Here is a 24,083-nt window from a genome sequence, read left to right as displayed (position 1 = left end):
TAGGATGGCATAAACCAGAAAGAAATGGTCCACTTTTATTATTGCATCGGAGATACATCTTTAGAGACATCTGCAATGGTCACACTAATTCCTCCACACAGGCATCAAAAGGGATGTTGTGGAGATCTTACTCCCAATATTACTATCCACACCATCAGAAATCTTGCAGCCTTCATCTGGATAAATCCATCACATCACAGTCACTATGTTGTCTTCCTGCAACCATAAGTTGGCTTCTTCTCCTTCACTCGCCTGCCGACAAATGTGAGCAGATGCTGCTGCACCGAAATCTTCTGTACCTGTAATCAAAGACTAAGTAAGATGGAAGATGCCAAGCCATGAACACTGTGAGACATAGGAGTCGGCATTCTACGACAAGTAGTACCACCATATGATTCGTCGATGTGTGTTGTTGCATCCCACCGGAGGCTGTGGAACGTGATGTCTTCCCAGCTGCTGCTGCACATGCACATGCCCATGCCCATGCCCATGCCCATGCAACGTGCAGCAGGACTTGGGAAAGACGAGAAGAGTGCATTCCCAGGTTCATCAACGGTGAAAGCTTCTCTCGTTGGGTTAGGAACCCCATTTGAGGGCATTGAAGCTCCTCCATCCGCCTGCAGACCAAAAAAGACGATTATAGTGTTCTTATTAACATACCACGAAATAGAGTTCTTTGATGATGCAGAGATTGTACCTTTGATGCATCTGAAATCACATGCGGTTCTCTGAAGGCTATCACAGTTTCTGGTGATGGGAGGAGGTCAGATGTGTTGCAGCTGCTGTCAATGAGATCAAGAGACGAACTTTCCTCTGTGCCGTGCAAGGCGTCATCGAAGTTTCTCTTGGGACACCTTTTAGCTTTGGGTTCTCCATGTCGATCGCTACTTGTCACCCCATTGCCACTTCTCTTGACTATTCGGCACAAGGCAAAAGCTCCCTAGGAAGAAGAAACCAGTCATTAGACCAACTACGTAGATCTAATAAAGGGTTCTTAGTTTCTCACCAGAAAGTTCGAAGATCCTTGGAAAAGATCTTCGCAAAGACGGTACTCGTGCATGATCCAATCGGTTCTTTCTCCCCCGGGAGCCCGTCCGCGGTAGAAGACGAGTGTTTTCCTCAACCCGAACACGGAAGACTCACATGAAATCTTTCTATCTTTACCCGTGGCTTTCCAGTATCCAGAAACGGTAGCTCTGTTCGTGCGTGAACCGTTTGGGTATTTGCGATCCCGTGGGCAGAAGAAGAACCACTCCATGTCTCTTCTTGGAAGTAACGATTTGTCTAAGAACATAGAACGCCGAGCATCAGAGAAAAACATTTCTTCATAAATGTTGTGCTCAAAAGAGTTTTACAGCTTAATCTGCGGTCACTCTTGTCAGGAAGTAAATGATGAGACCAATTCACATATTTAGTTTCACTTCAAATCTATCGAGATCGGAACTGTTTGTGTCAGTCAAGTTCACAATACACACTCGGTTTGCCATCCTGTTCTTCACTAAATACTCACACAAGAACGAAAAGAAATAAAGCAAAGAAAAGATGTTACCTGGTAGCTCCCAAGGATCAAACTTGCACAAATCGATCACTGGAATGACCTCGAGCTCAATCTTAAGCCCATCTACTTTTCTCTTCAGGTAGTATCCGACTAACTCCTCGTCCGTAGGATGAAACCGAAAGCCGGGTGGCAACAACATAGCATTCATTTTTCTTCTTGCAATTCTACGCTCGGTCTATCTCTCATGGAACAATGAAGCAAGAAAAAGAAGAAGGAAAAATTAAGATCACACTATTTAAAACTCGAGCATACGAGAAATGATGAGATTAGCTTCCCCTCAAAAAGATGAAAAGTCATGGAAGCTGACTCTCTACCTCATAGTGTACCTATTCAGAGTATGGAATATCCAAACATAGAAACTCTTCTCCGAGCACAACTTCCAGATGATGCAACCCTTATAGCTCAATATCATTCTTCTCATAAAACTCTGGTTTTTGGATCGATTCAACTTTCAGATCAGATGGAAAATTTTAGTTCAAGCTGCAAGTTCTCTAGGAAACCGAAGCGAAACCTCAAACTTCAGAGAGAAAAGAACAGAATAGAACAAAAGATACTAAAGGTTTCACTTATTGCTACAATTGGAGATGTACGATATGGAAGAAGAAGAAATGGAGATTCCCTTTGTTCTTAGGATTATGAATCTCGAAACCACGAACTGGAGACTGGTATTTGTGGAACTTGTTGGTGGGCTAATGTGCAAGTTCAAAGCAAGAGATGAGGAAAATTTATAGAGGAAAGGATGACTCGAAAAGGCTGTTCGCAACTAAACCCAAATTCCTTTCAATATCTAACTGATGCAAGTGGCCTTCTTAGTTTACTACCACTTTGCCGGTTAATGTTATCTTCATATCACTATGTCGGAAAGGCAAGCCAAAATTTTCTCCTACTCCCTTTTTGTAAAGTGACTAAGATGCATGACTTTGATTTCAAGCATGTAGTTGCATTCACATCAAGTTCTTTCGTTTTGTTCTTTGCAGTAGTTTGAACCTTTTGAACTAATAATTTAAGACTACTATATGCTTGTAGAGTAGATTCCATTTCCATAAGGGTGGTCAATATAGGAAGAAACTAGTTCCTGTATTCATAGTTAGGACAAACTTAGCGATCCTTTTTTTTTTCCTTTTTTAACTTCTTAGGCATTAGAAATAGTCTCTATTATATTATATAAGTTTATTTAATTAGATAAAATATATTATAAATCTGATTAGATTTTGATTATGATTAAAGGATCCTATAGTGATGAACTATCATAAATATAGATCTATTTTCAATATCTCTTAGTCTTTATTACATCGTTCATAATGGTCCTAGATAGAAAGAGCGGAGAACATTTATAAAGGTTTTCTGAATGATGTCGTAATCTTGATATTGATTTATCGTTATTTGATTCTGATTTTAACATTAAAGTTTTTCACATAATAGTAGCGTAATTATAATTTATGATTATAATTAATATCAGAGCTTGTTATTTTAAAATTAAATACATTATATACAGTTTTTATGCTATTGTGGGCAATGGTGTCACGTGCAGTGATGGATGCCTATGTGCAGCAGCTCAAGTGTCATTGCGGTAGGCTACCTTGGCCGAATGCAGCTGCAGCAAAGTCTCTGCTTTAGACCAACATTGCATCGATACCTTTGATCGACGGTTACAATTGCATCAATTGGATGCTAAAGGCTATAGTCCCATCAATTGTATGGTGGAACAACTAAGTAATAATAGGCGTCGTTGGTTGACCATGCATCGTGATAGTTGTAGGTGGCACATAGCTGGCGAGCGACCATGTACCACAACAACCGAAGGCCTCATGTAGGCACTATGACAACTGAAAAGAAATAAAAAGAAATTAGGGTTTCACCTATTAAAATTATTATTTTATCCCTATGAATCCTTTCCTCTTGATAGTTCTACACTTTAGAAATCAAATATTTTCACTATATATCTTGGTAAAATTATAATTTTACTATTAAAAATAAATATTTTTGACTTATGTCCTTAACTATAAAATTAACTAGTTTGACCTACTTTAATCAAAATATTTTGATCCAACATGATTCCGGTTGTATGTTGATTTCTTCACTGGATTTAGATTCGATTAATCTTATTCAAATTTGAAAAAAAAGTTAAATTTTGATCAATTTTTAACTTTGGCCAATTTTAATTTGCACTAACATAGTTAGGCTGATGTTTAGTTCAATTCTGAAACACTTAATTAAATTAGATTGACAAGTCTAATTTAGAGTATCATATGAAATTAAAAAAATATAAATTATGTTTTTTTTTATAGTTTTCTCATATGATATATTCGTAAAATTTTGCTTGTGATGATTAAATTTTAATTATTATTTTGGATATTTATTTAGTTATTTATATACATACATTTAAAATTATAAAATAATATTTTTTTATATATAAAGATATAGTTTATATTTTATTAGAATTATGGTTATCATATGAGTTTTTTTTAATACTGATTAATGTCCAATAATTATTATAATTATAATTTTTTATTATTAACTATTATTGCATAAACTAGATTAAATAACATTTGGTGAATATTGTTTCTAACTTATATCTATAAGTTTTCTTGAACTAGTAGTTGCCAAAGTGACATGCGATGGTAAATTTATGAGATATAAATTATAATAAATATTTATTATTTATAAAATATTTTAAACTATATTTTATATTATTACATTGGTCTTATAGCCATCATAGTGACCTAAACTAATGACTTATAAAATTATATTAAAGAATTAGTCTTAAATGATATTAAGAACAATAATATTCATAATGACAGATAAGATTTAGATAATCTTAAAAAAGAATATACTTCAAATAATATGAGTCCTCTATAAATAATATTAAGTGATTATTAAATATATCAATATTTCACTAAAAAATGAAATATGGATGATATCAATAGTTCATCATATTTTAGAAACTCAGAGTATCAATATTATTTTATATTTTAGTGTATTTGTATTCTCTGGTTTAAATTATTCATAATGATTAAAGCAAATATAGTTCATATTGAATATATTAGATCTTGGCTTAGCATTAATTGTTGAAAGGTCCATAGACTTGATTGATGAAAGCACTATAAAATAAATTAATGAAATGAATATTTAGGAAAAATCTAATAGACTCAGTCTAATATTTGTAAGAATAGCAATTGTAAGTAATATCAAGATTTCTTTATCATCTGTAAGTAGTGCATAAGAATATTTGAGAGCTATAGAAGATAGTCTTAAATATATTAATGAATCAATTGATTGACACATTAATGAACGAACTAATTATGACTTTATATGATAATATTCGAGGGATTCATGATCATATCCATAATATAGTTGACAAGGCTATGAAACTTAAAGCATTAGGCATGAATATGAATGAGACTTTTCTCGTGTAGTTTATTTTTAATTCTTTTTCATCTCGGTGTGATCTATTCAAGATTTATTATAATATAATAAAAATAAATAAGACTTGAATGAGCTGATTACTATATATGTTTGGGAAGAATTAAGGTCAAGATATGAAATATCTCATAATATTTTGATTACTTCTCAAGGAGCTAGTAATAAAGAAAAAAGTTAAAATATTATCCACATTCATAATAATCAGATTAACGAAAAAAAAAGCCTTCATAAGAAAGTGCTTCTTTTATGATAAGAAAAGATATATGAAAAAGAACAATGTTAAACACAAAGTTTGGTTTAAAAAGAAAGGTATAAACTTGATCTTTATATATTTTGAATTAAACATTATGGAGGTTCCTTTCAACATAACACTTGATGATTGATTCTAATATTTCAACTCATGTAACAAATAATATACATTTACAACTTGGAAGCCAAAAGAACATGAAAGATTTTTCATTATGGGGAATCGTCTCAAGTGAAAGTGACAACAATGGGAACTTATCGCCTACACCTAGAGATGAGTCATATGATAAATCTTATAGATACATGTTATGTTCTTACTATTTCTAGAAATTTAGTATCTCTATCTAGAATTGATGAGTTATGATATTTTATTTCTTTTAGTAATGATAAACTAATTATATTTTTTGATTTAATAAAAGTTGATTATAAAATTCTATGTGATGGTTTATATAGAATCAATTTAAATTTTGAGTTTGTAAAGACATTAATGACCCTACAATCAAATTTTGAATTAAAACATAGTTTCAATAATAAGAAGTCTTCTATATTGTGATACAAACGATTGTGAAGGATAGTATGTTGAAAATTTTAGACTTCATTGATTTTGATGGTTGCATAGATCATATTAAGGGAAAATAAATTAAACATATAAAGAAAAATACTATAAGAATTAAAGAACTCCTTGAGATTATTTATACTAATATCTATAGAGTATTTCATATTTCTTATTTCAATGAAGAGAGATATTTCATCTTATTTATAGATAAACTATTAAAATATAACTATGTGTATTTAATATATGAAAAGTCTAAAGCCGTTGATAACTTTTAAGATGTATATAAATAAAGTCAAGAGATAATTAGATAGAAAAGTTAAAATAATTATATCTAATAGGTGTTAGGGTCTTAATAACACTAAGAAAAGGGAGGGAGATTAAATTAGTGCAATAGCATTTTGAATCAATTTTATAATTCGATTGATAAATCAACATATTTTAAAATTTTGATTTATCAAATTTAAATTATAAGTAAAGAGAATAAAACTAAGTCATAAGTAAAGGATAAGTAAAAAGTGGTAAATCAATTTATAGTGGTTCGGTCTTCTCGATCTATGTTCACTCTTAATTCTTCTTTTTACAAGACTACTAGAATCGATCTTTGTAACAGACAAAGATAAACTACTTTTGTTATAACTCTTTCATTTTTCAAGGACATAACCTTCGTACTCTTTTTATAAGAGATCTTTCACTTTTTACAACTTATAATTCTAACTAAACTCAAGAGGAGAAAGAAACTTAAACTATACTCAAAATGAGATATTATAATATTTTACTATCTTAAGAATAGATGCTACATTAATCAAGTATGAGTAGAGTATTTATAAGCCCTAAAAGACTTTAAGAATAGAGTTAAAATTTTAAATATTCAAAATTTTAGGGTATAGGCATTACTACCATCGACACTGGATGGTATTATCATTGTAACTTTTGATACAAGTCATAATTCTGGACTCTAACGATACCAACATCCCAATTTTTAAATTTTGGCTAATACTACTATTGCTCTAGGTGATACTACCATAATTATAGGTGGTACTACTATTGGAAAAACTAATAAAGTACAAAAAGTGCTTATCAACTAACTCGAGACTCAACCTATGCTTAAAATGAGAGCTATAACACTTCACTAGCTTTGGAATGGGTGATATATTAACCAAACCTGAGTGGAGTATTCATAATTTTCAAAAAATTTCAAGAATAAAGCCAACAATTTAAACATCCAAAATGCAATATTATCATCAAAAATTTTAAATTTTAGATAGTACTACTATCACCCTGGGCATTATTACTATCGCCGTAAGGTCAATAGAGTTGACAAAACACAAATTGTGCTTATCGATTAACTTAAGTGGTAGTATCGTTTGAGCTTGATGGTACCACTAGTTTGGCCTCCTAACGGGCCCACTCTGGCTTGAATTTAAGTCCAACGATTTTCTTGACAAGTGGATTTTGTTTCGATCTGACTTAAATTGACCCAAAATGATCTTGATTTTGACTTTGATAAATCAACCACACAAACACATTTACGAAGCTTTTCGCATGTTGTATACTCTTCCAACATATCATCTGATTTTCTAGCATTTTATTTGAACTTCCGGTACATCACTATTTTCTTCGATATATCACTCATTCCACTACCATGTTGACTTTTTTATGACATCTAACCTTCCGACATAACATCTGATTCTTCCGTCACAATGCACGAACCTTTAGCACAAAGTAGGATCTCCGACATGTCGAGCTATCTTTCGGCTTGACATCTAATTTTCAACACGATCACAAGCCTTATTCTAAGAATATATTCTTTAAACACTTTATGCTATGAAGCTTTAATAAATATATTAGGAATCATCATACTTAGGTTCTCAATTGACACTTAGAATCTCTATACTTCTTCTCTAACAATCCAGTGCTTTGCCTCAAAATGCTTGGAATTATTATAACACTTATCATTCTTAGAGAAGAAAATTATCGTAGTATTATAATAAAATATCTTCAATGGTCTAGTAATTAAGCCGTTATATCAAATTCTAAGATAAAATTTTATAACTATAAAGTTTGATTTATAGCCTTAAAGTATACCATAAATTCATATTCTATCGTTAATGATGCAATAAGTGATTACTTTATACTTTTTTCAAAAAAATACCTCTCCAATTAACATAAATATAAATCATGAAATAAACTTCATAGTATCATAATTTATAAAATCAATATCTATCCATGAGATATATTCTTGAATATCTTAATACCAATAATATAAGTTGTCTTATTCAAATCAATTATATTAAAATTCTTGGTGAGAAAAATCTTGGTTTCATGCAATAAATCAGGATCATTACTAGCAAATAAAATATCATTCACATATAATACTAATATAATAAACTTACTCTTATTAACTTTCAAATATATGCACCGATCAATAGTATGATAAAACTTTATATATCGTTATTTAGAAGCTTATTAAGGTCATAAATGAATTTTCTAAATTTATAAGCATAACTTTTTTTCTATAAATTCTTCAAGTTATTCTATATAGATTTTTTTTTTATTTGGATTCTCATTTAGAAATATTATTTTTACATCCATCTAATATAACTTAAGATCATAATAAAAGATTAATTCTACAACAATCATTAACGAATCCTTTTTAGAAATTGAAAAAAATGTCTCATTATCGACGATATCTTTTTTTAAAGAAAAATCCTTAGTCACAAGTTTGACTTTATATTATTCAATATTATCATTTGAGTTATATTTTGTCTTAAAGATCTATTTGTAATTGACTTTTTATTATCATTAGGTAATTCAAAGAGTTCTTATATATCATTCTGGTTCATTGGTTTTAAAATTTTTTTATTATATCGTTTCATTTTTTAGAGTCGTTACTTTTCATGGCTTGTGAAAATAATAAATGATCATTTTTTTTATTTCTATGTCATAATTTGATTCTTATAGATATACCATATAATCATCAAAAATGATTGATCTCCGATTATTGTTATTATTAACAGTCACATCTATATCGTATAGAGGTTCATCAATGTTATTTTATTATTCATTCTCATCAATTTATTTATATTTATATTTATGTATATTATAATTGAATATGATAATAAGATTATCATAAATTACAAGGGTCATTATATATTACATTAGGAAAGACTAATAATATTTTGATACATAGAAGAGAGTATAACATTGATAACATACAATTATTATGACTTGCATTGGTAGTTGGACTTAGAATAGTATTATTATATTTATTGACTTATTTTAAAATTTATGACTATGTATAAAATAATTTTTAAAACTTTTAAAATCTAATTAGGTAAAATTATTTTCAATTAAGCTTTTATATTATTTATTTTAATTTTAAATTTTTTATATCATATTAATTAATGGACTAAGTGAGAGAATGTTAGATTATATAATCCTATTTAATTAGGTAAAATATATTATAGATCTAATTGGATTTTGATTATGATTATTAGCCACTAGGAAGGAAGCCCAATTATAATAGGATTTTTTGATAAATAACTTTGATTGGAGAGACTCTTCTAATTATCATCTTAGACTCTCTACTCTCGCTTATAAAATGATAAAATATTTTAGTGATAAACTATTAAAAATTAAGATTATAAATATATTCTCAATCTATCTATTTTATTATTCATAATGGTTCTACGAAGGATACAAAGAGAAAAAAAGAAAAGTCTAGTGTTTTTTATAGATCGATATTATTATGGTGTTTGGATCCAACGATGATGTATTTATAGATTATATAGAGATTTTCTGAATGGTATCATAAGCATTTAATCTTGATCTTGATCTATCGTTATTTTATTTTGATTCTGATATTAAAATTTTTTGAACAATTATGAAAACTCTAGAATATGATCATAATTATAATTTTATGCTTACCATCTCATCATTAAGGAAAATGATCATATTAAAATATCTAGAATATGAAAACTCTTCTTACAAAACATATTCATAAAAAATATTGCCAGTACATGATGCTATCTTTTTCTTGTTTTCCTTTTCCTCTTCAAGGAAAAGGTGCTAACTCTCTTGTTAACTTGCTTGAAGAAAATATGAAACTTTGGAGTCTTTATATTATTGAGATGATTCAACTTAATCAAGGGGATGAATGAGAAAAAAAAAAAAAAGGCATCAATCTAATCCATATGAGGTGGAAAGGGAGACAAGTATAATAGTCCAACACCGCTTAGCTTTCTCAAGCAAAGCTGCAGAAGTTTGTAAGAATGGTTTGGCATCATAGCCTCATGGGAAACGCACTAAAAGATCTTTTTGTATTCTTGTTCTTACTGCAAGCTTCTAAAAGCTACAACATTCTTTCGAGTATTAATTATTTTACAGTCTTTTTTTTATCCACTGAGGGTATTGATTCTTCTGCTTCTTAAATTGAGATCGAGCACATAGTGCACTCATCTCATCATTTGATTGTTAGTAGAGAATCCTTTCTTTCGGGAGGAAATTGCTTCTTTGCTTTGCCTACTACTGGTTTTAGGAAGATGGCTATGCCATGAAGCGGCTTCACAGCAAAAGATACAATACGGAAGCAGAGAAGGGAAGCAATCACCGTCTCTTCCTTCCGTCGTCTCATTTCGCTTTTGTAGGGATAAAGCTTACCTTACCTCAAGAGAAGGTAAAAAAGAAACCAAATGGAAACACTACTAACAAGCAATGGGGAGGATTCGAAGTTGCTTTTGCACACACACTTTCGGCAACTTTTGCCCCTTTTTTCGATTGATCACCAACGATGTGCAGTCTTCCACACCGTCGATAGAACACGGCCACTCACCGGCGAGTCGCCGCAGTCAGTGTCGGCAATGGCTTTTCTCCTTCGACTACGTGCCCTCTCATCCGAGAAGGAGACTTCTAATAGTGATGGTAGTGTTGGCAACCGTTGGAAGAATTTATATTTAAAATAACTTAATCGAAAGAAAAGGATAATGAAAAGATTAGATTAAGAAGAATTTAGTGGAGATAAGAGTTGGACTATTTCTCTTTTAAATGAATTTGTCTAGTGATCACGGTTTAGCCCCAATCGTCTCTAACGATCATTTCATGCAATAGTAGCACTTCAAATTAAAAGAACAACGAATTTTAATTTTAGATGCTTTTGTATTCTCTCTGTTTGATCTATGTCAAGTACATATAAGAATAGAATATAATTTTTTTCATGGAATGAATGTAAGAAAGGAGGTCTGAAAGACTCGTTAGAATGAAAAAACATATTCGTTCGCATGAAAGGTCATGTCCATTCGATAAAGAATCATGTTTATTAAAATAAAATATTATGTTTGTTCAGTCAAAGGGACATGTTTTTCGAGTGAAAAGTTTCTCATTCATTTGAAAATAGTTTTAAACTAACATTTTCAATAATCCCCTACATGAATGAAAATTATTTTAAAAATAAACATGAATACACAGACACTAAATAAAGTACACATGGAAGGGAAGTAGCTTGTGACTTTAAACCTTTATTAGTGGAATACTATCGAATTTAGTTGACTAATTAGCGAACATAATATCTTGAATTATTCAACCGTTTGATATAAACTAAGATAATAGTACCTATATAATTTCTTCTCTCACACTTTACATTATCAGTTGTGTTCATTTTGACCCTGAATATCTCTTGAAAAATCTAAGGGACGAGAACATAAGCGCAGTAAAAAAACATAAAATAAAATTCTTAAAATTTTGATTTTTATGTTTTCGTCGTGCGAATATTAATACGTAAAATCCACGAAACTTAAAATCATACGTGAGATAATTGTGTTACCTAAGAAGATTGTATATCTTTGAATCCTTACAGATCTGTAGGAGATGATGAAGGAAGTCAAGTGCCCTCCTCTTTAGCGATGATCCATAGAGCAGGGCTGCGATGATGCTCCTTAAATCTCCAAGCCTACCATCTAAGGAGGAGAAAAGGAGAGAAGAATAGGAGATAACAACCTAGAGAGGCTCTAGCCTATGAACCATTGGTTCTCTCCTATTTATAAAGGTTCATTGTCAACTTAACCCTAATAGATCCTGCCCTATTGGGTATTGTATCTCCATCCAACTACCCAAAGTTCTTAGATTAGTGAATCTGTATATAATAATCTCTCATTGGCTCTTATTGAATTTCATCCATCAGATCCAATAATTCAGGGGCTTATTAAATATCCAATAAGATAGGAGCTCCGATTGATATCTCATATCCGAACATATACTAATTGCAATACTTACCATATGTGTATAACTCTCTAGGCCTAATATCGAGTTGGCTCAGTGAATTATTATCTCCATAATAATTCACTCAACTCATCGACTACAGATGTACTAGGCCACTACGCCATAGTCCCCAAACGATACAAGGGAATCCAATCCATTAGACATGTCTGTCCTCAATTATCATATAACTATAGTTTCCTATCCATCTAATATCCCAGAGACCATATACCGGGTATGGTGCTGTTAGACCCATACAGTTTCTACTCGAGTCTCGCTCTAATCGGATTTTCCTGAAGAACTCTTTTTCTCTCAATCCGAATGACTCTGGCCAAGGATTTGTTTGAGCAAAAACATACGAGATATTCCTCTTATGACACTAAGAGCAGATGATCCTCTATTGACACTCAATAGTCCTCGTAAGGTTGGCTACCACTCCCGATAATCGGCTATGCTAGATCTAAAACCTCTAGACTTATAAATCTGGTATTAAAGAATGAAGTACTCATATAGAACATCTTTGGTGTCTCAAGTCTAAGGACCAGATACACCACTAGGACTATAAAATTGCTATTTGACAATAAGGCATCATCAACTATCTAGCATTTCGTAAGCGGAACAATCAATGAATTCATTCTCCAATGAGCACCTATAATGTAATCCCTAGTATCCCCACACAAGCAGTTATGAGACTAGTTACATCCATCATAGAGACAGGTATACAACACACCAGTCTGTCCGGTTATCTCGATGTCCCTCTTGAGTAACCTATGACCAAGATTATTTAGGATATGTATTTAAAGATAAATCGGTCTCATTATCGTGATTTCATCACGATCTAATTCCCATTGCACAGATCCATCGACATCATAATATATTTAAGCAATAGACAAAATAAAATAATAAAATATCAAATAATAATAAATAAAAAGACTACGTGTCAAGTCACACGTGCCATCATTCACGTGATTAGCTTGTATGACACATATGACTAGTAATCTTCCACTTAACATAAAATCAATCACCTATGTGTTTGATCCCCATCAGATCTCTGTGATGCTTAAAGACAGTATGAGACAATAGCTTTGTCAATGGATCTACGATGTTATCTTTGGATGGAACTCTTTCCACTGCTACATCTTCTCGGGTCACGATCTCTCTGATAAGGTGGAACTGTCATGGGGTGGAAGGGTGGAACTGTCATGGGGTGGAAGTTTTGGTTGGAGTGATATGCCACACTTTTTTTTTTTTTTTTTTTGTAGTTAGTAGCTAATTAATAAAAATGTTTTATTTAAATAATCCATTTGATAGATTTTGAGACTATGCAATGTCACCATTGTAATTAATATTCTAATCAAAGTTATCAGATTTTGAGACTACCGAATGAATATGTGTTGAAAAAAATAAAATTTTCTTTTTTGTTTGAACCATTTGGCTATCAACTTAGCCTTGTACTTATCTATTGATTTGATAGTTTATGATTTGATAGTTTAAAAGCTTATTTTTAGGTGGAAGATACACCAATTCCCATATATGATTTTACATGATTGATTCAATCTCCATTTTGAAGTTAACATAACTTCATTACATGTCTTTGCTTTATTTTCTAATAAATAAGTTAAAAAATCTTGACTAAATGTCTTGGCCCTTTTGACTTATCACTTCCAGTAGCATAAGTTATTTTTGAGAACTTATATCTTTTTTCTTTTTATAAAGAAAGATATCTTCAAAATATACAATACCATTGATTCAATAATTATACTTTCATATAGACTAGGAATGTCTAACTTATATACAAAGAATCAATATGCATTACTATTATGAGCATATCATATCCAATCAATATGTAATGGATTATTTGAGGCTCAATTTTGACTTTTATAGGCTTAAAAGGCTTCTTCTACCTTAGCTAAACACCCCAATACTTAAAAACATTTATATGATGATTTATAATTTGAAAACTTATCTAATTTGTTTAAGAGTTTGATTCTTGTATTCAGCAATAAAATGGCATGTCTATTTTTGTATTCAGCAATATTCTTGTTTATAGGCTTAAAAGACTTCTTCTACCTTTGATTATTTTTGTAATATCTTTTTTAATTTATATGGGATGAACACAAGAATAAAATTTATTTTTTTCGAATATAAGAGAGGACAATCTATTTATTTATACATAATGGGTGAAAATTGCTAAGATATATAATCCATTCACATGAATATTCAAATAAAAAAAATTATATCTATTAAAATAAAATGCCATGTCTGTTCGACCAAAAACACATGCTATGATAACGCAGCAGGAGCAGCCGTCCGATCTTGGGCCGATCTTGGGCTTATATGGGCCTAACTGTAAGACCCTTTAACGTGTCACCACGCGTTATCATAGCAATCAGCCTTAGCCGTCAATTGCAGTGTTCTCTGCCACCTCTCTTCTGTGGCCATGGCTTCGTCGTCGTCCCTGTTCTTGAGCTCGCCGCCAATCACCCCTAAATCCACCAGAATTCCACCTCCACTCTCCCTTCCCTTAGCCTCTGCCTTTTCCAACTCCCTCAGGCTGCATCCCCGGCGGTCGCTGACCGCCGCCGCCGCCGCCCTCCAGGCGGAGAAGCAGGACTCCGTGAAGCTGGAACCAGTGCACTCGCCACCTCCCCCGTCTCTTCCATTCCGAGTGGGCCACGGATTCGACCTCCACCGCCTCGAACCGGGCCTTCCGTTGATCATCGGGGGCATCGCCATCCCTCACGACCGGGGCTGCGAGGCGCACTCTGATGGTATAGCTAAGATTAGGGCCTGGCGAATTAGATTTTGCGGTGGATTTAGGTTTGATTTGTTTTCCCCTTAAAGATTTGGTTTTGTTCGTGATGGTGGATAGGGGATGTGTTGCTTCACTGCGTGGTCGATGCGATTTTGGGCGCTTTGGGGCTTCCGGACATTGGTCAGATCTTTCCAGATTCTGATCCCAAGTGGAAGGGCGCCGCCTCTTCGGTCTTCGTGAGAGAAGCTGTGAGTTGAATTGGCTACTTCGTTTTCCTTTTCTTTCCCTTTTTCTTCGATTGTTCTTTAGTTCTATTCATATGCCTTTTCTTCTACTGCTTTCTCTTTCTACCCTAGACGAGAATCTGAACAGAATGTTAAAGTTTGAATCTTGATTTATGTTATTGACTCGATCGATATCTATACATTAATGTCAAATCACTGACCTTAGTTTTGGGACCAGGGACTTCTTGCTTCAATGCTTGGAATCTTGAAGCTGGAAGAACCTGCATGAAGTAATAGGTTAGGATAAAAGCTCGTATGATCTTAAAGTACAATCCCTTTTGCAACCATTGGAAAAGCAAAACTTAAACAATGAGCAAAGAGCCACACCAAATGAGCAGCAAGGGCTCCCTTGCATGTCACTGAACTTTGATCATTCTCTTGATAATTAAATAAATTGGGAATAAAGAGAATGATCATCATTCAGCATCAAAAAGGTTGTTCCATATTTAAATTTAATATATCTATGGAATCCACTAGAACATCCACTAGGTACAGAGATGCATCTCTAGTCATGTGTGTTTGAAGAATAGCAAGATTAGAGCCTAACTTATTACTCCTTATTTGTCTATGGTTTTTGGTATCTCACCCCTTCCACCTTCAAGTCTTGCCATACTGCCTGTCTTTGTCTTTTACCAATCCATAGTTAGTAACATGTTCTCAAATGGAAACAGTTTGTGCTAATGTTCCTAGCAAACAAGCAACTTCTATCTTATTCTTACTGTTGCCTTGTGAAATAACATGTGGAGGAGACAGCCGTAGGTTCCAGCTAACCTTTTTCTTGTCAGTTCTTGGGTTGTTTACAGAATCAAGGTAACTCTAATTGAGTCAAATGAGACAATGCAAGTGAGGGTTCTGGTCAAGTTTTACTGGCTATACTCAAAATTGGAAGGGGTCAGAATTGACGAACTTAATCTGGACTGAAGATGAAATAAAATATTCTAGCAATAAATTATTAAAAATTTTGGAAAGAAATTAAGTCAGTTGCATGGTCACACTGTCCTTGTAATTTTCTTTTTTCTTCCTACACCCTCAACCACTTTTCTTTCCCCTGCATCCTACAGTGTTCTCCTGTGATATCTATTTGCCTCCCCCTACCTCTACCCCTACCCCTTCCTTTCTTTTGTTTGCTCGTAGTTTCATCCTTTTCTCCTTTCATCTTTCCCCAACTTAAGAAAATAAAACCAATTAAAGAACGTGGGATGGATGACATGATCTATTACTCACGAGGAGAAAGCTGATTATAATGTTGGAATGTACCATAGTTTAATTTCAGCTTCTGATGACAACCATCTGATTATGAGCCTCACTGCTGTAACATTTTTGAAGCTTGAATTGCTGTACTGTGCAGTCTTCACTATTCCTGATACAGATCTGTGAATATTAGCCAAACAACTCAACATTTTTTGTGCATGAATTGTTTATTCTGTCGGATTTTCATTGTTCCTTCTATAGTTGCATTAAGAGTTTTCTCTGTTGTCGCACCATAAATATGCTCAGTGGAACTTTTGCAACTACCTTAAGGTCATTGTTAGTATATAGTTATTTCCACCACCATGCATAACTCGGTTAATAGCAGATGCTGCTTAGATATGGTTGAAAATGATCGGATCTTCCAGTACCTCTAGCTTTCACGAATAATCAAATAATTTGTGAAACTATTCAAGTACTCCTACTAATATTAGTTTATATCAGGTAAAACTGATGCATGAAGCTGGTTATGAGCTGGGAAACTTGGATGCCACTTTGATTCTACAAAGGCCAAAACTAAGCCCTCATAAGGAGGCTATCAGGTCTAATTTGTGTGATCTGCTTGGAGCGCACCCTTCAGTCGTTAACCTGAAAGCAAAAACACATGAGAAGGTCGACAGTCTTGGAGAAAACAGAAGTATAGCAGCACATACTGTGGTTCTTCTTATTAGGAAGTAAAACATATCTGTGACTGAAAGCACATAAAACGAATTTTATTGCCATTATATGGACTATGGAGGTATTAAATTACATACAAGTTATGAGAGCAATGCGAGTGAGGCCGAAACTTCCATCAATATTTGTACTGATAAGTTGTGTTCTTTTTCTTCTACTCGATGATTTCCTAATGTTGCCTCATAATGTTTGACAATTCTTACATACTTCAATATAAATTTTATTATTATTTTTGGGTAACTAGAAAGAAACTCCTCAAGACAGTTTCACTGTAGTACTTCAATCTTTGATAGCATGTGAAAACATCATCAGATCCATGTTAAATAACTATGCTCTGCTGTGCTCAGCTGCTACTGGCTAATGTCCGTTTTAATCTATGTTTGATTCCACTTTGATCATGAGCTCTGAGACCAAGAGCCAAACCTTGACCCTGCAACTCTTTGTTTACATGATTGATTGCTGCAGGCATGTGGTTAAAGTGGGAATATATATTTGCTTGGGTTTCAAGGTATTCCTATATGGTCAAAAGATAGTGTCGAGTGGTCAGATGAAACACCAAAGGAATCTACTTGTAAAAGCCAGACCACAGACTGCTTCCTGGCGGAGATCTTGCAACTTCTTCCATAGGGCTACTATATACATGATTAGGAAAGAGAAAAAAGAAACCCAGAAACACCGAGCATTAGAAGAAACAAAGCTTACAAGGAGACATACCAGACCAAACACATGATTCCTCATCCTTACACATTGTTCTTCCAATATCAAATGCATTTCCTAGGTGCTGTTAGTATATGTCCGTGATGAGAGGAATCAACATACAATTTTCTAGAGCTTAAGAAACTACCCGTGCTCTATCCATTATTTCTTAATATAATACTCTTTGGAATTTAGCTTAGGATTTCTACAAATTGGAAGGTAGAAAAATTCTAGTAGGCAGTACGACAAAATGCGAACCATGCACAAAATGCTGTAATTTACGCTTTATGTTACTGGTTTCAGTTCACCATTTACTGGTCACATTGAAGAGTTCATGACCTTCTCCTTGCAGGTCCCTTGTCGCTGTCGGCAGTTGAATTGGCGTTGTAGAGAGAGACCATTGGCCATGCGACAGTGGCTCATTTATACCGCTGTAGGCGACGGGCTGTCAGATCTTTGGACACAAGCGTTCGCCTCTCTCCCCCTCCCTCCCTCCCTCCCTCAGCCACCGTGCTCCTGCCTGTGACTATCTCTTCCAAATCCGTTCCCCTTCCAAATCCATTCCCAGTCAAACGAGAAACAACAAATGAAGTGACACGATCCTCTCTCTCTCGATACTCTTCCATTGTTCGAAGCTTCTGTCTTCTGAAATTTTCGTATTACAACAAACTTTCTCTGCCTCTGTCTCAAGCTGCTGCTACTGCTGCTTTGCTTCTTCTTTGCTGCTATAAATGTCATTCTTTCCGACATTATTGTTTCGTAAAAGCGATTAGAAGAAGCAAGAGAAGAAAAGGATGGCGTTTTGGAGCAGCGGCGGAGTAGGAGGATTTGTCGACACCGAGCTGTCGAAGAAGACGTCCATCTTCGGCCTTAGGCTCTGGGTGCTCCTCGGTGTCTGCGTCGGTGCCGCCATCGTCCTCGTTCTCTTCCTCTTCTCCCTCTGCCTCTCCTCCCGCCGCCGGAGCTCTCCTGCCCTCCCCTCCTCTGCCTCCGCTCCCGCCGCCGCCGCCCGCATAAAGAAGCCCCTCAGACTCCACCTCCGCGACCCCACCCCTCCTGTCTCCAAGGACATCCCCGAGATCCCCTTCCACTCTCTCGCCGCCCCACTTGCTCCCGCCATCGACGTTCGGGTGGACCTCGGGAAGGCAAACCGCCGCGCCGCGCTCGCCGACCACTTCCGCCCTCCGCCGGCCCCGCCTTCGGCGTCTACGACAGGGACGGCCAGCGGGGAAACCGTCGGCACTCCGTCGTCCACCGGCGGGGGCGGCCCGCCGGAGGTGTCGCCTTTAGGTTGGGGGCGTTGGTATACGCTGCGGGAGCTGGAGGAGGCCACCGGCGGGCTCGCCGAGGAGAATGTGATCGGGGAGGGAGGCTACGGTATCGTGTACCTCGGGAAGTTGGCCGATAACACCCTCGTCGCCATCAAGAATATGCTCAACAGCAGGTGCACGACGCCACCTTTCTCTCCTAATCTCCATCTTTGCTTGCTCTCGTTAACGCATCTTCTCATTTTCCTTATTTCTATTTGCTCACTTCATTTCTTGTTTACGATTTGTACTTTTTTAAGTTTTTGTGGAGTGATATAGGTGTCCAAAAAATTGGAAATTTGCCTTACTGTATACACTAGTACATTGACTATGTTACGAGTGCTCATGAGAGAAATGCTGTTGATTCATTTGACATCAGGGGTCAAGCGGAAAAGGAATTCAAGGTTGAGGTCGAAGCAATCGGTCGTGTGAGGCACAAGAATCTGGTCAGATTGCTTGGTTACTGTGTTGAGGGGGCCTATAGGTACACCACTTACTCTTAGAATGACATGCAGATTTGCTTTGTAATGCTTCTTATCGCTGCTGCATAAAATGCTTAAGATGAATTGATCTGGTTGTTTTATCGATATCTTTATCCATTTTCTTCTTGCATATTTAGGATGCTTGTATACGAGTATTTGGATAATGGTAATCTTGATCAGTGGCTTCATGGTGACATCGGAGAAGTGAGTCCTTTGTCATGGGATATCAGAATGAAGATAATACTTGGAACTGCAAAAGGGTATGATGTTTAAATTTTAATCCTTAGCATGCTTTCAACCAAAGTAATACTGTTATAAGTTAGCATTCAACCATTTCGGAGAACGCATGCCTTGCTGTGCTAACACTTTTAGTATATGTATACTAAGTCATTATATGATGATGCATAACGACAGCGAAAATTGACATGCTATGCATCTGAATTTATGTGATCAAAAGATGTTCACACGAGTAGTGAACCATACTAAACTCCCGTTGTAGATTTATTAGATGTGGGTTTACCCTAAAAGGTTCTTTGGTGGCAATTAGGCAGGCTTATACATGCATATGAAAAGCATAACTCATGTATATAATGAACCAACTATCAGGACTCCTTTGGGAAAATACAGGGAGACGTGATATTTTTGATATCTCATAACTTGTATATGAAGTATGTACCATTTATCAAAGACAGTAGAACATGAAGACAATCCTCATCTATGTAGAGCAGTTCAAAGATTTGGACTTGTTCTGGTTTTTGGATTTGTGCAGTTTCAGGCTTGTGAATTGACATCCATATTCCATGCCTTTCATGCTTATGCAGCTACTTGCTGTTCGGTCTGGTAAAAAATAACTTACCATTATGCAGCTTAGTTTGGTCTGTTCTTTTCAAATTTTAGGTCCTATTTCAGTTTTAAGATTTAAAAGAAAAGAGATTGCAGTAGATATGTATTTGTAGTTTTCAAAGAAATAAGTTAATAGTTAGTGTATAGTGTTTTCTCCATCTACATTATGATTACAACACCACTGTCTACAAAAGTCTGGTAAAAGAAAAAGAGAGGACCACACGTGATTATATTTACTCTTGAAGTTCTCTGTTTCCTGAACATGGAACAATTGTTCTGATTATGTCATTTATGGAGAATGACACGCTCCAAAAATATACCATGGAATAATTGTTCTGATTATGTCATCTGTGGAGAATGACACAGCTTCAAAAATATACTATTTCTGAATTATATTTGTAGATTTTTAGATTACAAATCATGTTTGCAGCTTGGCCTATCTTCACGAAGGACTAGAACCAAGGATTGTACACCGTGATGTTAAATCTAGCAATATACTACTTGATCGACAGTGGAATCCCAAGGTATCAGATTTTGGGCTGGCGAAGCTCTTGTGTTCGGAGAGGAGCTATGTCACCACTCGTGTTATGGGCACATTTGGGTGAGTTCAGAACCTTATCAAACTGCAGATCTACTATTTACCTTAATTAAAGAATCTCACAGCTTGTCCTCCCTGTTTTTCACAGGTATGTCGCTCCAGAATATGCTAGCACTGGAATGCTGAATGAAAGAAGTGATGTTTACAGCTTCGGAGTACTTATCGTGGAAATCATATCAGGAAGATCTCCTGTTGATTATTCAAGACCTTCTGGAGAGGTCAGTTTTCTTCTGCTTGAAGAAATGATTTCTTAGGCTTGAAAGGAATAAGCTACATGTGAACTTACATTGCCTTTCTCAGGTGACTTTGGTTGAGTGGCTAAAGACCATGGTTGGTGACAAGAAATCTGAACAAGTAGTGGATCCTAGGATGCCCGAGAAACCATGTCCCAAAGCACTGAAAAGGATGATTCTGGTGGCCCTCCATTGTGTGGATCCTGATGCACAGAAACGACCAAAAATGGGGCATGTCATCCACATGCTCGAAATGGATGACTTGCTAGCTCGAGATGTATGATCACTCTATCCTTCCAGTTCTTTCCCTGATTAATTTTCGTCGAGATTTTCACTTTTTCTGTTCATCTGTACACCAATAAGACAGCATAAAGTAAAGTTTAATTCTCTATAAACGCGTAGAGCAGTGTACAAACAACTAATATAGATTGGTACTATCATTACAATTGGAGCACTGATTGAGTCATTGTTGTCTGCACAGGATCGTAAACTTGGGCGGAGAGCATCTCCTGCTTTATTATCAGACAGACGCAATACGAGAGGAGAGGAAAACTCGAGCAATCATCTTCATAGGTCAAGATAGCTATGACAGATAAGAAGTAGGTGACTGAGTTTAGGTTTGCTGCATTTGCAAGTCACATACTTCTTCCAATTTGGCCATACTTTATTGTTGCATTCTTAATCTGGGATTTGAAACCTGCAAGGAGTTGATAATTTCTCATGCATTGTCTAAAAGAAAAGTTCATTTTGTGATTACAGTCCATAATTTATTATAAAAGCAGAAGTTACACATCAAGCCAATTTGAATTTTTCCCCCATGTAAAAATAAACAGTGTCATGATCTAACTCCATATACTGGTTCAAAAAACATCTACTACTTGTGTCCGCGTAGTTCTAAACTTACTCTATTGTTTTAAGAACATGATCGATCAATCGATTCAATAACTTTGAATATAATAGATACGGAACCACATTACTCAAAATGCTTAAATATAAATTACTAATAGTAGATTCATCTGAGTGTTGTTATATACCGTTTTAGGACCTTGTCAAATATGCAATCAGAAACTTTTTATTTTCACTGCAGTCTTCTTTGTGTTAGTTTTTCCTCATTGATTCTATCATCACAATTTCAACACCCCAAGCATGAATGTGTGCATATTCTCTCACATATCATGAGCTGCTTTCTTCCTAGATTTATTTTTCCTTCATATCGGCCAGACTATTAAGGGGTTCTATCTCTACAAGTCATGGATTGTCTTGCCCACCATTCCTGTGGACCTCTCCAACATGTCATGAGCTGCAGGAGTAGCTTTAACCTCTGCTCAAAGTGGTGATGGCTGAAACTTGAGGATTGGAGAATGGTGATAGATGTTCAGCAGCTAGCTGAAAAGTGTAGATTAGAAAAGTGGGAATCCGACAAAAGAACGAGGTAGGGGATGGCTAATTCCAGGCAGTGCCACATGCTGCTCTGGCAGTAGAAGATAAATGCTGGTGTGGATGGATGTCTCTTGTGGAAGAAAGAAAGAATGGTTGGACCAGCCACCAAATCTTGATCTAATTGGACCGGGAGGGAGAGAGCTACAGAGTCGTTGCTCCCTTGAGACAAAAGTAGTACAGAAAGAAAGCACATGCTTGGTGATGTGCGGTGGTTCTTTTCATGTTTTGGGAGTAGGAAAAGCTTCTTTTCATGTTTTGGAGGTAGCAAAAATTCTCATACCAATAAAATCTCATGTATATATTCCTCCTCTAGAAAGTGATAAAAGCATTAGATCTAATCCCTGTCGTCAAGAACTACCGGTGTTAGCGAATGCAAGATCCAAAGGGTGGTTTTAAGCGTATGTTTGTTTTCACTCCTTGGTTAGCGAATGCAAGATCTAAATGGGCTCTCCTTGGTTACACTAGAATGATTTGAGATCTAATTCTGAGAAGAATCGGACGCAAAGTCACTATCATTGGGACCTTCCAACTTGAGGAGAAGAAGAAATGGACAAAATAAGAACTGATACGTACTCGTCAACATTACTGAAAAGAACACCGAACATTACTGAAGCTGGCAATCATCTGTTGCAAGCTTGCCGATCTGCTTCACTTCACTGCCCAGCATGATTCCAATCAGCCTCCTTTCCTGATGGTACCTTCCTCCTCTTCTCCGCTTTTAATTCTGCAGCATCTTCCCATAACGCAGCAGTTGACAAGACTATCCGGTTCAAGAACAGAACAGTGCAGGAGAGATAAGAAGCGATCCAACTTAAGGGTGTCTCAGGAAGTTTGCCAGGAACCGAAGTGACCCACTGCGTTCGTAGTTTACAGAACGCTGTTGGGCCTATGTTTGCGCTTCCATTCGTCAAACGTCTCGAGGTCGAATGTGATAGATAGCTAACATCACTGTAAGATGTTAGGATCAAATTTGGCATTCGTTACTTACCATTTGCCAAAAAAAAAAAAAATAATCAAAAAATCCTCATATGAAGCACAGCAAACGCCGAGCTGAAGAGTAAATGGCTTCATCAGTTTGTGGGTGTTTGAGGCACTCAAGATCAAATAGGTACCCAAAAATCATCCTCTTTTGTAGAAACGTATATCATTACAAACTAGGAGCAAGAGATGATATCTTATTTTTGGATGCTCAAAGCTTATGACCAAAGATCCAAAAATAATTCATAAAGCTCTTTAGCCAAAATAATAAAAAGGGGATCATAAGAATTAAAACTGTTAGTTACAAAATGATACTTATAAGATCATGATGTAATAATTATTTGAAACCTTGTGTGTTAAACACTTGATCTTGATCTCTCAAACATAAAATCTCTTATGCACAAGTTCCCTTTCTAACTTCTTCCGGATTCCTAAATTTTTAGGATACATTCCCTCCTAAATTCTTTTTCGGATCGAATTCTATCTAACAAGATCATGAATATGTGTTCGGA

At 35.2% G+C, this 24,083-nt stretch overlaps 3 protein-coding genes across 8 annotated transcripts; 2 read left to right on the top strand and 1 right to left on the bottom strand.

Moving 5' to 3' along the window:
* Positions 1-17: 17 nt before the first annotated feature.
* Positions 18-2,242, bottom strand: LOC103984332 (NAC domain-containing protein 74). Of its 5 annotated transcripts, none has more exons than XM_018826717.2 (6): positions 1,873-2,242; positions 1,550-1,737; positions 1,007-1,284; positions 698-940; positions 386-617; positions 18-299 (listed from the first exon to the last, which is right to left on the bottom strand). In XM_018826717.2, exons 2-6 carry the CDS (start codon positions 1,704-1,706, stop codon positions 190-192), a joined length of 1,020 nt encoding a protein of 339 aa, XP_018682262.2. In that variant the 5' UTR covers positions 1,707-1,737; positions 1,873-2,242; the 3' UTR covers positions 18-189. The 5 variants fall into 5 exon arrangements, with proteins under 5 accessions (XP_018682262.2, XP_018682260.2, XP_018682261.2 ...); XM_018826715.2 differs by having other exon boundaries at positions 1,550-1,733; XM_018826716.2 differs by having other exon boundaries at positions 1,885-2,242.
* A 12,180-nt stretch (positions 2,243-14,422) lies between these two features.
* Positions 14,423-18,380, top strand: LOC103983821 (2-C-methyl-D-erythritol 2,4-cyclodiphosphate synthase, chloroplastic). 2 transcript variants are annotated; one of them, XM_009401116.3, is made up of 3 exons: positions 14,423-14,803; positions 14,905-15,035; positions 18,043-18,380. In XM_009401116.3, the coding sequence occupies exons 1-3, from the start codon at positions 14,473-14,475 to the stop codon at positions 18,214-18,216; spliced, it is 636 nt and encodes a 211-aa protein (XP_009399391.2). In that variant the 5' UTR covers positions 14,423-14,472; the 3' UTR covers positions 18,217-18,380. The 2 variants fall into 2 exon arrangements, with proteins under 2 accessions (XP_009399391.2, XP_009399390.2); XM_009401115.3 differs by lacking the exon at positions 18,043-18,380 and adding an exon at positions 16,764-17,234.
* Positions 18,381-18,483: 103 nt separating this feature from the next.
* LOC135638951 (probable serine/threonine-protein kinase At1g01540) lies at positions 18,484-21,954 on the top strand. Its single transcript, XM_065152571.1, has 7 exons — positions 18,484-19,134; positions 19,377-19,481; positions 19,617-19,739; positions 20,753-20,923; positions 21,009-21,138; positions 21,221-21,430; positions 21,635-21,954. Exons 1-7 carry the CDS (start codon positions 18,485-18,487, stop codon positions 21,734-21,736), a joined length of 1,491 nt encoding a protein of 496 aa, XP_065008643.1. The 5' UTR covers position 18,484; the 3' UTR covers positions 21,737-21,954.
* The last annotated feature ends 2,129 nt before the right edge of the window (positions 21,955-24,083 follow it).

Source organism: Musa acuminata, chromosome BXJ3-5 (genome assembly GCF_036884655.1).
Source record: "Musa acuminata AAA Group cultivar baxijiao chromosome BXJ3-5, Cavendish_Baxijiao_AAA, whole genome shotgun sequence".
In the NCBI taxonomy this organism is placed as follows: Eukaryota; Viridiplantae; Streptophyta; class Magnoliopsida; order Zingiberales; family Musaceae; genus Musa; species Musa acuminata.
The sequence above is the reverse complement of the archived record's forward strand: the minus strand, read 5'-3'. Positions and strand labels throughout refer to the sequence as shown.